At 38.8% G+C, this 13,623-nt stretch overlaps 2 protein-coding genes across 2 annotated transcripts; both read left to right on the forward strand.

Annotated features, from left to right (window-relative positions):
* The first annotated feature begins 1,825 nt into the window (after positions 1-1,825).
* LOC113672179 (uncharacterized) lies at positions 1,826-6,522 on the forward strand. The gene is made up of 2 exons (XM_027188456.2): positions 1,826-2,302; positions 4,271-6,522. The coding sequence occupies exons 1-2, from the start codon at positions 1,920-1,922 to the stop codon at positions 5,331-5,333; spliced, it is 1,446 nt and encodes a 481-aa protein (XP_027044257.2). The 5' UTR covers positions 1,826-1,919; the 3' UTR covers positions 5,334-6,522.
* Positions 6,523-8,190: 1,668 nt separating this feature from the next.
* On the forward strand, positions 8,191-11,640 carry LOC113672180 (uncharacterized). Its single transcript, XM_027188457.2, has 2 exons — positions 8,191-8,623; positions 10,191-11,640. The coding sequence occupies exons 1-2, from the start codon at positions 8,268-8,270 to the stop codon at positions 11,206-11,208; spliced, it is 1,374 nt and encodes a 457-aa protein (XP_027044258.2). The 5' UTR covers positions 8,191-8,267; the 3' UTR covers positions 11,209-11,640.
* The last annotated feature ends 1,983 nt before the right edge of the window (positions 11,641-13,623 follow it).

Here is a 13,623-nt window from a genome sequence, read left to right on the forward strand (position 1 = left end):
GATGCCTACACGTTATAATTCTCGCTTTTACTATCCATTTTTTTCTTCAACTTTTATATTATTTTTCTTTCTCTCTCTTTTTTTTATTTATTTATTATTATTTTTTTTTTACGGCACACGCCTACGCTTATGATAATGATCTTTAGGGACCGGTCATTATTTATCGCCTGGGGGGGGGTCGGAGTATTTTTGTTGTCACATCGGAGCATTTACCTGATCCCCCCGTAGAGTATCTAGTTTTTTAGAGATCCCCCCTTATCGGTAGTGGAAAGTTTCATGATCCCCCCCCCCTTTTCTCCCAGTCACCGCCAAATAACTTTTTGAATATGCAAGTGATATTCTAATAGTGGTACTTACGTCTCATGGACCTTGAACCACAACGGTAAATATTTGCTCGTCAGATACGAACTGAATTGTCGAGGAAGTGCCAATCTCAGGCTGTTCATCCAAATCCACGAAAACATAGTCATCGTCGCTCTCTGCCTCTCCACTTTCGGATTCTTCATCCTCGGATTCCACGTCATCTTCATCACTCGACAGTTCTTCTGTTATCACAGTCTCTTTATTCTGTCGGTAATAGTGACATCGAATGGCCTTCACTTTGTCAAGTTTCCGACCCACAGTCATCAAACCATGCTTGTTGAGATACAGGTCTAGTTCTCTTACCCGCAACTTTTCAACTTTGCCACCCTCGATGAGGTTATCCCATTGAAAGTCCTTGTACGTTCGTTCGGCCTCTTGCCTTCTTCGCTCCTGAGCTGCTCTTGTTCTGATGTCCTTTCGGATCTCAATATCCTTCAAATGATTAACATATGCAATGACGTGCTTCTCTTCCACATTACATTTTGAGCAGAAGCTCTTCATGGTATCCTGATCGTTTCTGATACTGTCAGAATGTTCCTCGTACAGATCTTTAATACATTTTCTTGGAAGGTAATCATCTGGTGTCCTGCCCGTCGATTCCGTCTGATAGATATCCATGAAATGTCCAGGATTGTTTGAATCTGGTACAGGTTGCGGAATTCTTTCCGTTTCTGGACCGACCCATCTATTGTTAGAACACCAGGAACAGAGATTGGAACTTTCTTCTCTTGACTCTTTACAGGCATCACGACAGAATTCCATAAAAAGTTCTCCACGAATATAGTGGTCTTCCATAAACGATTCGATCTTTCGGAAGTATGCTGCACCGGGCGCTTGCTCTTTGTTTCGTTCTGATGCACCCCGATAGTTGTCGAGGTAAACAGACCTAAAATTCCTTTTTTTTTGGTCTGATCCCCCCCATTATGCTTGTCAATTACGGCTGATCCCCCCTATAGGTCTTCAAAAAACCATGTGATCCCCCCCTAAATACTCCGACCCCCCCCAGGCGATAAATAATGACCGGTCCCTTAGACCCCTGACACGCAGAGTAGGCTGTGCCTACTGTGCGCGAGATAAAACAGCCCGTGATCAAATGCAGTCTGAGTTACCCTGAGTATGGTTCGCAAGCGAAAAATGGCGTAGCCTGCGTGTACATGTACCCCTCCCTCCCCCTTCAAGGATTAACGGGGGAGGGTACGGCTACACGTTGCCTAAATATAGCGGGACTCTCTCACCCCCTCCGGAAAACTGATCTTCAGCAATCTTGTCAAGGGGTGCGCCGCCTTAATTGGCTATATCGTTATTCTTTCCTTATTCGTTTCCACACCTTCGTAGTGAAATTTCAAAAGTACGGGAAATCCATAGAGAACCAGGCTAGAAACTCACAGAAAGAAACCAAGTTTGTATTAGAAAACAAAAAAAATAAAATAATAAACCTTGCAATTAGCCTCGACCTGATGTACTCGACCCAGTACTAACAAACAGGGTAGGCAGAATGAGAGCTTAGCGTCTAAACAGCACAACTACAAGACCGATCTCTGAGCTAACAATTTGTGATGTCTAGGGCTTGGATTACCTTTATCACGGCATTTGCCGTTGTACTGCTACTTGTTGTATCTTATACACTCATTCGCAAGAATACTACGACTCCTCTCATATCTGCTTCAAAGGATTACCTTGTAAATTGGAACGAACGGCAACGATTGTCGAAGTCTTCAAATAACACCAACTCCGCTGATTCGTTTGTGGAGATAAATTTGAAAGAAGTCAATTGGAAAGAAATCCCTCGATTGCCATCGCCTCCGAAAGGAGAAATGCACGAAAAATGGATAGTTCTGACCACAATAAATACTCCTACAGCAGATGTGAAGAAGTTGGCTGGTATAGAAGGCTGGAAAGTTGTAGTTGTGGGTGATACTAAAACGCCGGCAGATTGGAGGTAAACTATGTTGCTCTTACTTTCCCTTGTAGAGAGATTATATTTATGAATGCAAGCCTTGACGTAACGAATTTAAACTAAAAACTGGGTGTCAGTGTGCGCATTGAAGTGGGACAATTTAATGAACATAGCGTTCCGCGAGGCAATAGACGGTAAAATTTTCGCACAGCCCCATACTACATTATGCATTCAGTTCTGGGATAGAGAAAACAATTACAAAAACAATACATTGCCATTGGGAAAACAGATTTGTTTACATTAGTAGTATGGGGCTGTGCGGAAATTTTACCCAAAAGACAATTTGTGCGATCATAATGGACTTAAATAAGAAAATGCAAAACGGCTGTTTGCAACATGAAATTAAGATTCCTAATACGGCTAAACTTCAGAATACCCCGCAACTTTGGTCCGCCTCACTTACATGTGTCGGGAGGCTTTGAAGATCGAGGCATAACACAATAGACGCTATTCTTATTCAATGACATGTAAATGAGTTGCGGGGTATTCTGAAGTTGCTCCAGTTAAACTGCAAAAGTTGCTAAGAGATTTTGGTTTTCTCTGTGAACTTCAAACCATTATTTATTAAAACTGAAGCAGAGGAAAAATAAGTCAGATACATACTTCAGTTTCAAGTGGCCAAAAGGCTTGTTGTTTCTTCTTGTACAATCAATCGCATGCAGATGCTTTAAATTTTAATGCAATAATTCAAGATTTAGAAATGATGGTAAAACCTAGCAGTAAAGAAAACTTAGTTTTTATGGAAGGATTACTGTTGTTGAAACACTTGACCACTCAAAACTGTGTTTGTTACACATGAGCATAATCTTTGAAAATAAACTAACTGATTTTCAATAATATTTGGGATGGTAATCCAGCAAATGTGAGGTGGTGGTCTTAAAATGTGACTTTTCTATAATGGAAAGAATGTTAAAAAATGCTTGGGTCAATAAGATACAAAACACTTCCAACGCCTCATGGAAAACCATTGCAACCTTTGCCTTTCTAACTAAATGTAATCATAAAATGAAACTGCTTAACCTACAAAAAACCTTGTCCCTTTTTTACCCAGTGATTTAGCAATACAGGCAAGAATTTTATAAGTTTAAACCCTTCAGAGGGAAACAGAACTAATTATGAACCTGAAATTATATTGATCAACAGGCAAATTGTAATCAATAAAAAATCAGTTTTTCTTAAAAAAAAATGATTCTTGAATGACATCTTACATTTGTGTAACTTAATGAATACATGTGGGGAATTCTTCTCATTTTGATAATTCAGACCAAAGTTCCTAATGAATGTACCCTTTTCTACTCACCATGGTTAAATCAATACCATCCCATGCAAATGGAAATCTTTTGTCAAAAAAATGGTCTGACTGAGGTCCAAAATGTGATGCATAACAAGAGCTTTTTTGTGAGGCATATTTATTCTAGAATTCTAAAAACTATTTTGGAACCACCATCAGTTGGAGATAAAATCTTTAGACATGGCTTTTCAAAACTCAATGTACACAAAATATACTTCTTACTTTTTATTATCACAAAAGATGTATGCTGATGATGCTTGTATACAGAATTCATAACATACTTCCTATCACAAACCTGTTTTGGTACAGAATCAGACAATGTCTTCTGCTCTTTGGGCAAAACTGAAAAGAAACCTTAGACTACTTGTTACTTCAATGTGGCATCACAGCAACCTTTTTGGTATAATTTGAAGATTTGTGGCATAGACATAAAACCAAAAGCTTTCCAAATGCTTGACATTTGCTTAGCATTTTATTTAGTGTTTACTAGGCATCTTTTCAAATAAAAGAATGCAAGAACATTAGGACTTATACTAATGAAAACTCTGTGTTGCAGTTTTTACTTAAATTACCTTTCTATATTTCTGTAAAGCTACAAGAAAAATTTTATTATAAACTGAAAAATATCAAAAGTTACCTTTTTTTGTTTTCTTTTACAGTCATCCAAACTGCATTTTCTTGAGTGTTGAAAAACAAAAGTCATTGGGATATTATATTCATGATTTACTGCCTTATAAGAGTTATGCCCGTAAAAACATAGGTTACCTTTATGCCATCCAACATGGAGCAAAAATAATATATGAAACAGATGATGACAACTCACCAACAAGTGGAAAAATAACTTTCCATCAGCAAGAAACTGGTGATTTCCTTGTGTACAGGACTGATTCTGTTGTGGTTAATCCTTACGAGCACTTTGGACAGAGTACTATTTGGCCTAGAGGGTACCCATTGGAACACATTGCTGATCCACCATCACACCAGTTTGTCAAATGCCCTGGGGTGGACACAGCCATACAGCAGGGTGTTGTTAATGGGGACCCAGATGTGGATGCCATCTTTCGTTTAACAAGAAAGGACCAGGGAGTGGACTTAAAAGTCGAGTTTGATGCTGACGCACCACCTGTTGTTCTTCCACCACACACAATGGCTCCTTTTAACTCACAAAACACACTGTTCTTGAACAAAGCCTTATGGGGCATGTTGCTACCAATCACAGTGGCATTTCGAGTCTGTGATATCTGGCGTGGGTACTGGGCACAGCGGTTGTTGTGGGATGTTGGATCGCAGCTGTCGTTTTTCCCACCAAACGCTGTTCAGTTTCGAAATGCTCACAACTATCTTGATGATTTCATAGATGAGAAAATGCTCTATCATGATGCTGGGCGTTTAGTGGAATTTCTGGTGAAATGGAGATCTGACAAAAACAATTTCTTCAGCAGAGTTTTAGATCTTAGCATAGCAATGGTCCAAGAAGGCTTCTGGGAGATGAAGGATGCCATGTTAACAGAAGCTTGGCTAACTGATTTAATAAGGGTTGGGTATGAAATGCCATTCATTCCAACTGAACCAAAGCCATGCTTGAGACATACAGTGGGTGGGGAAACAGTACTGTACTTCAAAGAAAAGCCTTCCTCGTATTTGAGGGCAGGTAAAGAGTTAAAGTATATATTAGAGCAAAAAGCAGGATCAGCTTTTTTCTATAGGGAAAAGAGGGGATGATATGTTTGGGGAATCTTTCAAGTTAATGCCTCCACAGATCTAATACTTTTATGATTATAATTATAGATAACATCCTCCTCATAGTTGTTATCAATTCTCTCCATTTTCATCAGTGTTTATGCTGTTCCAAGTTTGGTGGACTGTTTTGCACATCCAAGAATAATTATTTACACTGTATTGGATAAGGTTGAGTATGATATCTTGAATTATCAAGATCTCATACTCAACTTGGCTGTGGCGGGTAACTTAGACACAAGCTTCTTTGATTCATAATATGTGAAAACCAAATTCAACAATTGCTTTGTCATACTTTTTTAAACAGTCTGCAAAAGAAGACAAATTCCAGTACCAAAGACCATTTGGATTCTAGGTATTAAGTCTATTGTAAAGTAATATTTGAAATGCCCAGCTTGGCACACAAGAGTTTTGCAATTTTCAAGGTTGTTCTGAATGTGCCAATTAAAGATAAGATGACAATTGCCATTATTGTTATTATTATTTTCGTTGTTATATTATCAGTCAAATGTTAAGTCTCATAGCGAGTGACTATAAGGTATCCATTCCAGTCTGTAAAGTAAGAAGGACCTTTTGGCCATGATTGAACCAATGCAAGCTTGACATGTGAATCCCATAAAATTTCTGGTTTTGAAGTTTGGTTTTCCATTTTTTGAGTCCAAATCCTGAAAAGCTGTTATCTCTAAAGGCATGGCAGGGGGTATGCTGGGTAGGCCAGCATATCAACATTTGATGGCAACTTTAAGTAATGCGATCACATTTCAACTACACAGAGTCCCAAGAAATTTGGTATTGTAAGTCCAGGGTGGTTGAATGCCATGCTAGAAAATTAGCATCCTCTGTCACCCCGTTCACCTTGCTATTAAAAAATTGATTAAAAAAGTGAAAAGTTAAGTGGATTGAAAACAATTTCTGGGGACAAGTAATTTAATTTTCTTCTTGAGGTGGATTGAGCTGGGATAGAGAGGTAGGTGGAGATCTAACTCCATTATAGACAGAAATCCATTAAATTACAAGGAATGAAAGTGTTTTACGCCAGCAATGAAAATGTTTTTAAACCATTGTATTTGACCAAGAGAATATCAACAATTCTCTTGAGTTAACTGTTCTTTGTCAAGTATTTAGTATTTGATTACAATGAAATTAAATTCTGAGATATATTGTCTGTGGAGAACAGCTTGGGGTAACCTGCATGGCAGATTTTATAGTGAAAGTAATGAAATTACTTATGGTCGTTGGGCAGATTTTAGGCCGTTTAACTTAGCTTTAGTTCGTTGGTATCCAGTCGTTTTGTACCCACAGTCGTTTCGTTTCAATTCTCAATTGAGAGCGAAGAAGATGAACGAAACTCGGCAAAAACTATTTCCTGATTGTAGGAGATTCGTTGTTACTAAAACAAGGGATGCCCTTAAATGAGAAAAAAAAATGACCTAAAATTATCTTGAGTGGTTTCTGAAATGACCCAAAATGGCCTTAAGTGATTTCTAAAATGACCTAAAGTAACCTTGACTGATGTCTAGACCTAAATGATCGAAAATAACCTTCACTGACTAAAATGACGTTTAAACTTTACTGGAACAATTTGAAATAGTAATTGCCAGCGATATACAACAGAACAACAGAACTGAATGCGCGAGCTGAGAGCTTACCTTCTCGGTTTCACCTAATAGTATGCCACTTTAGATCACTTAGAACAACCTTAGATCATTGTGCTACAACCAGCTACTATTGTGGATCTCTCTAGCTAGACTTAAACGTCATTTTTAGTTATTTTAGACATCAATCAAGGTTATTTTCATTTCTGACCATCTTAGACACCATCAAAATTATTTTAGGTTTTTTATTTTTATTTTAGTTTACTGTGCAAATCACTCGAGGTCATTTTAGGTCATTCCTTGCTTCAGTAATTACGGTCGGAGATTACAGTATCTAGTGATGGCGTAGCTCAGTATCTAGTCTTCTATAGCTCAGGGGCAATGTATTGAGGTGCGAATAGAAATTCAGAATTTTTCCTCTATAACACTCTCGTGACAACAACGACCCAATAATGAAATTACCTAAGGTTAATGTATCGCTGGCAGCATCCGTGGGCAATATGAAGGGAATCATGTGTTCTGATTGGCAGTCCAAGTGGGAAACATAGGCCAAACTTGTCAATATATATTTACTTCCTCTCGGTCCATAAAAACGAAAGAAAAAAACTTGGCCAATATCCAGCCATCTTCAGCCTCACGCTTGGTCAATAACGCATACACAGTAGATCCTCGAAGATTCTTTCTCTTTTAAAACAGAATCGAAGTTAAGGTTGTTGTCAAGAAAATCTGGTCAAAATGTTAAGAAATAGGAATCTTCATCAAACGTCAAAAACAGAGAAAAAGTCGCGAGGGAGCCCGAGCAGCGTGAGGCTTTTACGAAATTCGAAATATTTCTCTCGCGAAGTCCCGGAGCGTGACAACAACCGAGGTATTTTCTATGTTAGCTTATTATCTGCTGAATGATACTCTCCAGTTTCTATGTAGGTCCGCGGTAATGCGGAGGCTTCTCAGTTTTGCGTTTAGAGCTTGCTTGCGCCTTAAGAAAACAAAACCTGAGAAGAATTTTGCTGTTTTCATAAGTTTAACTTTATAAGCTTTACATTTATAAACAGTTTTTTATGGTTTCTGTAGTAGTGCACATAGGACGATTTTTCCGAAAGGCACCTTATTTTGTTGACAGTAACCTTGAGCAGCTGTATGGGAAATGAGCCCGCGTTCCTTCGCCCATACTTGAGCAGTATGTATGGGAAATGAGCCCGCGTTCCTTCGCCCGCGGGTAAGTTTTGGAAAGTTCCAAGTCCGCAACTGAGGAAACAAGGGAAGGCGAACAACAATGTTACTCTGGGATTAAGTAATCACACGATAAGAAAATTTTGGTCAAGCCATGTCTAAATCGTGGGTTTTAATCGCGTTGTTCATTCAATTAATCATCTTAGTTTTCGTGTATCGACTGTTTAAAAATGATTCCGCTCATACTGAACAAGGGAAGATTATTGGTGCGCAGATGGACTCCACTCACACGCGGGAGTTGACAAACTCAGCTTTGAGACAAATAGAAGCCATTGAAATCGACTGGAGTAAAATACCACAAAAACAGACGCCTCCGAAGGGAGATATGCACGACAAATGGATAGTTCTGACTACAATTAATGCGCCGACATCAGATGTGAAGAAGTTGGCCGGTATTGAAGGCTGGAAGGTTGTAGTTGTAGGTGATACGAAAACACCGGCAGACTGGAGGTACACCATATTTATATGTTTATTTATGGTAATAACTCTTTGAGGGCTTCGATATTTTTCTGCGGAAGGAAAAGCTGCCGAATTTAATGAAACTAGTGAGATTTCACGTCTTTTCTTTCAGAAGCAAACAATAATTTGCATTTGTTCAGGTGTGATATGCCACAAGGAATCGAAACAAAAGCTTTAGCCCCAGTGATGCGTAACGCAGAATTATGGTATATTCTTAGAACGTCCTTGATTTTTTAGTTAATGAAGAAATGATTCGATTCACTCTTTCTCAAGGAAATTCGAAAGTTAGGATTCTACTGAAGTTTTGGATGTGACAAGATCAATATCAACCCGACTTTATATTATTTTGACCGCGTGCAACACGTCATCGCCAGATTAGCACGAAATTACCATAGCGCTAGGTGATAGTTATTTCCCGCATTTGGTTTTTTAAGGGCAACAAATACTCACAAAAAATATGCAACAGTAGCCGCCGACTTATATTTCGTTAATTTGCATTAATTAACTAGCAGGAAGATGTACTATTTTCCACAACACGGGCGCACGTAAACTTTGTTTCGTCTTAGAAAGAAATCAGTGTAAATTTTTTGTCTGTTCGACATTCGAAAAATCGAATACATGGTTTGCCATAGTTTTATCCACGTAAATTGGCGCTCGATATCAAGCTGGATAAAATTTGTGAAATGATCGTGACAATAATATGAGTTGCAGAGGATTGTTTTGGAGATAACTAAACATGAAGGGATTTGTCCAAAGGACCTGTCGCATCAGCTTGTTACATGGTAACACAATTTTGTTCACATGTATCCAGTGAAAACGATCACCGAAAACACGTCTTCTCTAAAATGCATTCCAGAGGAGAGGTTTTTAAAAGCGCCATTTTGCCGTGCTCGTGTGGACAGTTAAAACCATGACGGAGGTTTCTGAAAATATATTACTTCATGATTTATTCGGTCGGGCCGCGCATGAAAAAAGACTAAGCAACATGGCGGACGGATGCAAGCTGTTTGTTTCACTCCTAATTGGGCTACTTGCACTATTTGCAAGCATCAAGGCTTGTTTTCAGCTGCATTTTTTATGTCAGTTGTGCCAGGCGATTACGTAGGAAGACGACGCAACATAATCACGCTTCTTTCTGCAGTGGTCTCTAAAACAGGTGGCAAAAGATGATCAATTGAAAATCGAATACATGGTGGCATACCTTTGAATACCAACTAGTCATCGCAAAAGACTGGAGGGAGAATTTGCTATCTCCATATTTTTTTAGCGTAAGATATTAGTGAGTACGCATGCTCATATCAAAGGTGGTTCGGTTTTTGGTCACTGTTTCGTTGGTGTGCGAGCTGGCAAGAACGATTGAAAAACGCAATGTGTAGATTGGAGATTTATTAGTCGAAGGAAAATCCTTGTATTAATTCAAAAACGAATACGTGTAGACGGGACTTGAGAGCTATAAACGCAGGTAACAACAAAGGTCGAGAGGGTCTGGGTATAGGGAAGAGTTGGGAACGGTCATAATAAAGAGCTTGACCATATTTTGCTTTGTTCATTTCTACAGCCATCCCAATTGCGTTTTCCTGAGTGTTGAAAAACAAAAATCTCTGGGATATCGCATCCACGACTTGCTTCCGTACAAAAGTTATGCGCGGAAAAACATCGGGTACCTTTATGCCATTCAACATGGGGCTAAAATTATCTACGAAACAGATGACGATAACTCACCAACAAGTGGGAAAATAACCTTTCACCAGTCAGAGCTGGGTGACTTCAACGTCTACAAGACGGAATCGATGGTAGTTAATCCTTACGAACACTTTGGACAGAGTACTATTTGGCCTAGAGGGTACCCATTGGAACACATCGCTGATCCCCCGTCACACAAGTTTGTTAAATGTCAAGGGGTGGACACATCCATACAGCAGGGCGTAGTAAATGGTGACCCAGATGTGGACGCTGTCTTTCGTCTAACAAGAAAAGACAAAGGTGTGGACTTAAAAGTAGAGTTTGCTGCTGACGCACTACCAGTTGTTCTTCCTCCAAACACGATGGCTCCTTTTAACTCCCAAAACACGCTGTTCTTGAACAAAGCCTTGTGGGGCATGTTGATACCAATCACAGTGGCATTTCGAGTCTGTGATATCTGGCGTGGTTACTGGGCACAGCGGTTGCTATGGGATGTTGGCTCGCAGCTGTCATTTTTCCCGCCAAATGCTGTTCAGTTTCGAAATGCTCACAACTATCTTGATGATTTCATCGATGAAAAAATGTTTTACCATAATGCTGGGCGTTTCGTCGAGTTCTTGATTAAATGGAAATCTGACAAAAGGGATTTCTTCAGCAGAGTTCTAGGTCTGAGCATAGCAATGGTTCGAGAAGGCTTCTGGGAGATCAAGGATGCCATGTTAACAAAAGCATGGTTAGAAGATTTAGTTAGCGTTGGGTATCAGATGCCAGCTTTAAACCCTGCTCATCAGTCATGCGCAAAGACGATAGGAGCAGAAACTGAACTGCGCACGAAAGAGAAACCATCGTCATACCTACGCGCGGGGAGCAAACTACAAAATTTAGAATTATAATAAGGTTATAATTACTAATGTCGAATCAAAAGGTGTAAGAATTTAAATGAATAAATTGGTTCGCTTTTGTAGTCACCGTTGTGACTGCTCCTCCAGTTTTCCAGTCAAGGCAGTACATAGCCCGACATCAGTATGCATATTTTCTACACTATTCACCCATTTCCTATATATATCGTTAAAAAAGGGGGATTTATGAAACAATCAAAAGCTTCTTTACTTGGCGATCATTTCCTCAATTTTCATGTCCTTAAAGTTTGATTTGAGTAATACTGTTTGTGATACTGTAATCACTGTAGCATGTGTAGGGACAATTATAGACACTACATAAATTGGAAGGGCTGTTTATGTTAATGTGATAGAATAGGTCGTATGGTTACATTTTGTATTGTTCCAATTTTTGAGGATAAATTTTTAATAAAAGTCATGAGCAAACTTGTTTTAGTATTTGGTGTATCGATTTATCTTAAAACTCACCGATATTAACGTTAAGCTCACAACTCCCTTGAGTGGCTAAGACAATTTCTCTTCACAATATCAATGCAGCATCAAGCAGACAAATGATGAGAATAAAGAAACATAGCGATCGGGGGTTTATTTGTTGATCCATTTTAAATTCTCCGGACTGACACATTAGAATTGTATGACACACGGTGAGGAGAATTACTAGTGAAAACCTGGGAGGGGAGGGTCAAGGAGAGATTCTTATGAATACTGAACGGTTCCGGTGGAGGCATTTGTGAGAGGGTCTCAGAGGGATGATGGCTTTTACGCTTAACAATTAAGATTTCGGCCACTTTACGGGTAACGGTTGACTTCTTTCCATTTTTTTTCAAATGATAATTTTTACGGTTAACTTTTTTTTACGACCAACGGTTCAAACTCGTCCGTTATTACGCCTTACGGCTAATTTTTTTGTGCCGTCTTATGGCTAACGGTTAACCCTATTTTGATCATCTTGAGAATGTAGTTCATGTGAAAAATTATGTAGGTGCAACGAAGGATAAGGAAACAACACAAAAACACGCTGGCTTTCTTGTTCCTCGGTCCAAATTCAAAAAATTGCGAACGGAATATTTGAAATTTATCTAAATCAAAAAGAAATTAAAACTACTGAAAGTAACCACTGATAGCTTGAGGCAAAAGAGAGGTTCATTCTGATGTTAAATGCAAACAGAAAAACTCAAACTTGACCGTTAGTTTTTCTCAGTCGTGCGTACGCTGGAACGGAAAGTGAATAGGAAATTTTCTGCTTTTTTCCAATAAAGTATAGGTTTAAGGATAGGAAAGTTAACTCAAAGATCATTTTTGCGGTAAGTGGATAACGGAGTAATATGTCTGGCACAGTCTAGAGAGTCTACGCCTCTATCTGCTTCGGTATACATACTGTAAGAATCAGAAAAAGCAAGGACTTATTGTAACAATTTCAATAGTGCGAATGCAGTAATTCGTTCGCATTTAATTCTTGCGCATACTGAACGACTCGCTATAATAAATGCGGCAGAATTGGAACGAAATGGCTGATTTTCTTTATCTTAATTACGGAATTTTGAGTTGTGATTGAAAAGAACATCGACAAAAAGCTTGCCAATAGAATTAGTTTCCAAATATGATATGAATGACGCTTCAAAGGATATTTTGTTAGGGTAGTCCAATCCTGCGAAGAGGGATCCATACCCGCTAGCGGATTTGGACGGGGGGGGGGGGGGTACAAATCAGCGGGGGTCCTAACCGCTGTGACACCGGTAACTAACGGCGTGATTTCATTCAGTCTGTATATATACATACTTTAAGATTTTACGCCGTTAACAAACGGCTTAATCTGGCTCAGTCGGTAAATATATATATACTGTAAGATTTAACGCCGTTAGTTAAAGGTGTAATTTCTTACAGTGGGTAATATATATACTGTAAGATTTTACGCCTTTAATTAATGGCGTAATTTCTTCAAGTCGGTGACACATGATATAACTACTGCAAGATTTTCCGCCGTTAACTAACGGCGTAATTTCATCCAGTCGGTTATGTATATACTGTAAATTTTACGCCGTTAATATAATTTAATTACATATCAATTTATCATAATTAATGTACCGACGCAGATAGTAGGGTAAAAACGTGCAGTCTCTAGACTGTGTTAGTCACACTTTGCGCCGTTAGGCCATCCTTTTTTTCTCCGTTTAGTGTCGTCCGACAGACCCAAATTTTTAGCATTTAAAAAAAAAAAAGAAAAGGCAGTGACGAACTAAGTTAAACCATTTTTCACTGTAAATAATTATTTTAATCTGAGTAATGAGCATTAGAACAGCATAGAGAAAGACAGGGACAAAATCAGGAACTTTTTTTGACAATATATTGTGCATTTTGTTCATCCAAATACGTAAATAATAACTTTAAACGTCATCCTCACTGCCATGG

Source organism: Pocillopora damicornis, chromosome 8, assembly GCF_964200805.1.
Source record: "Pocillopora damicornis chromosome 8, jaPocDami1.2, whole genome shotgun sequence".
NCBI classification, from domain to species: Eukaryota; Metazoa; Cnidaria; class Anthozoa; order Scleractinia; family Pocilloporidae; genus Pocillopora; species Pocillopora damicornis.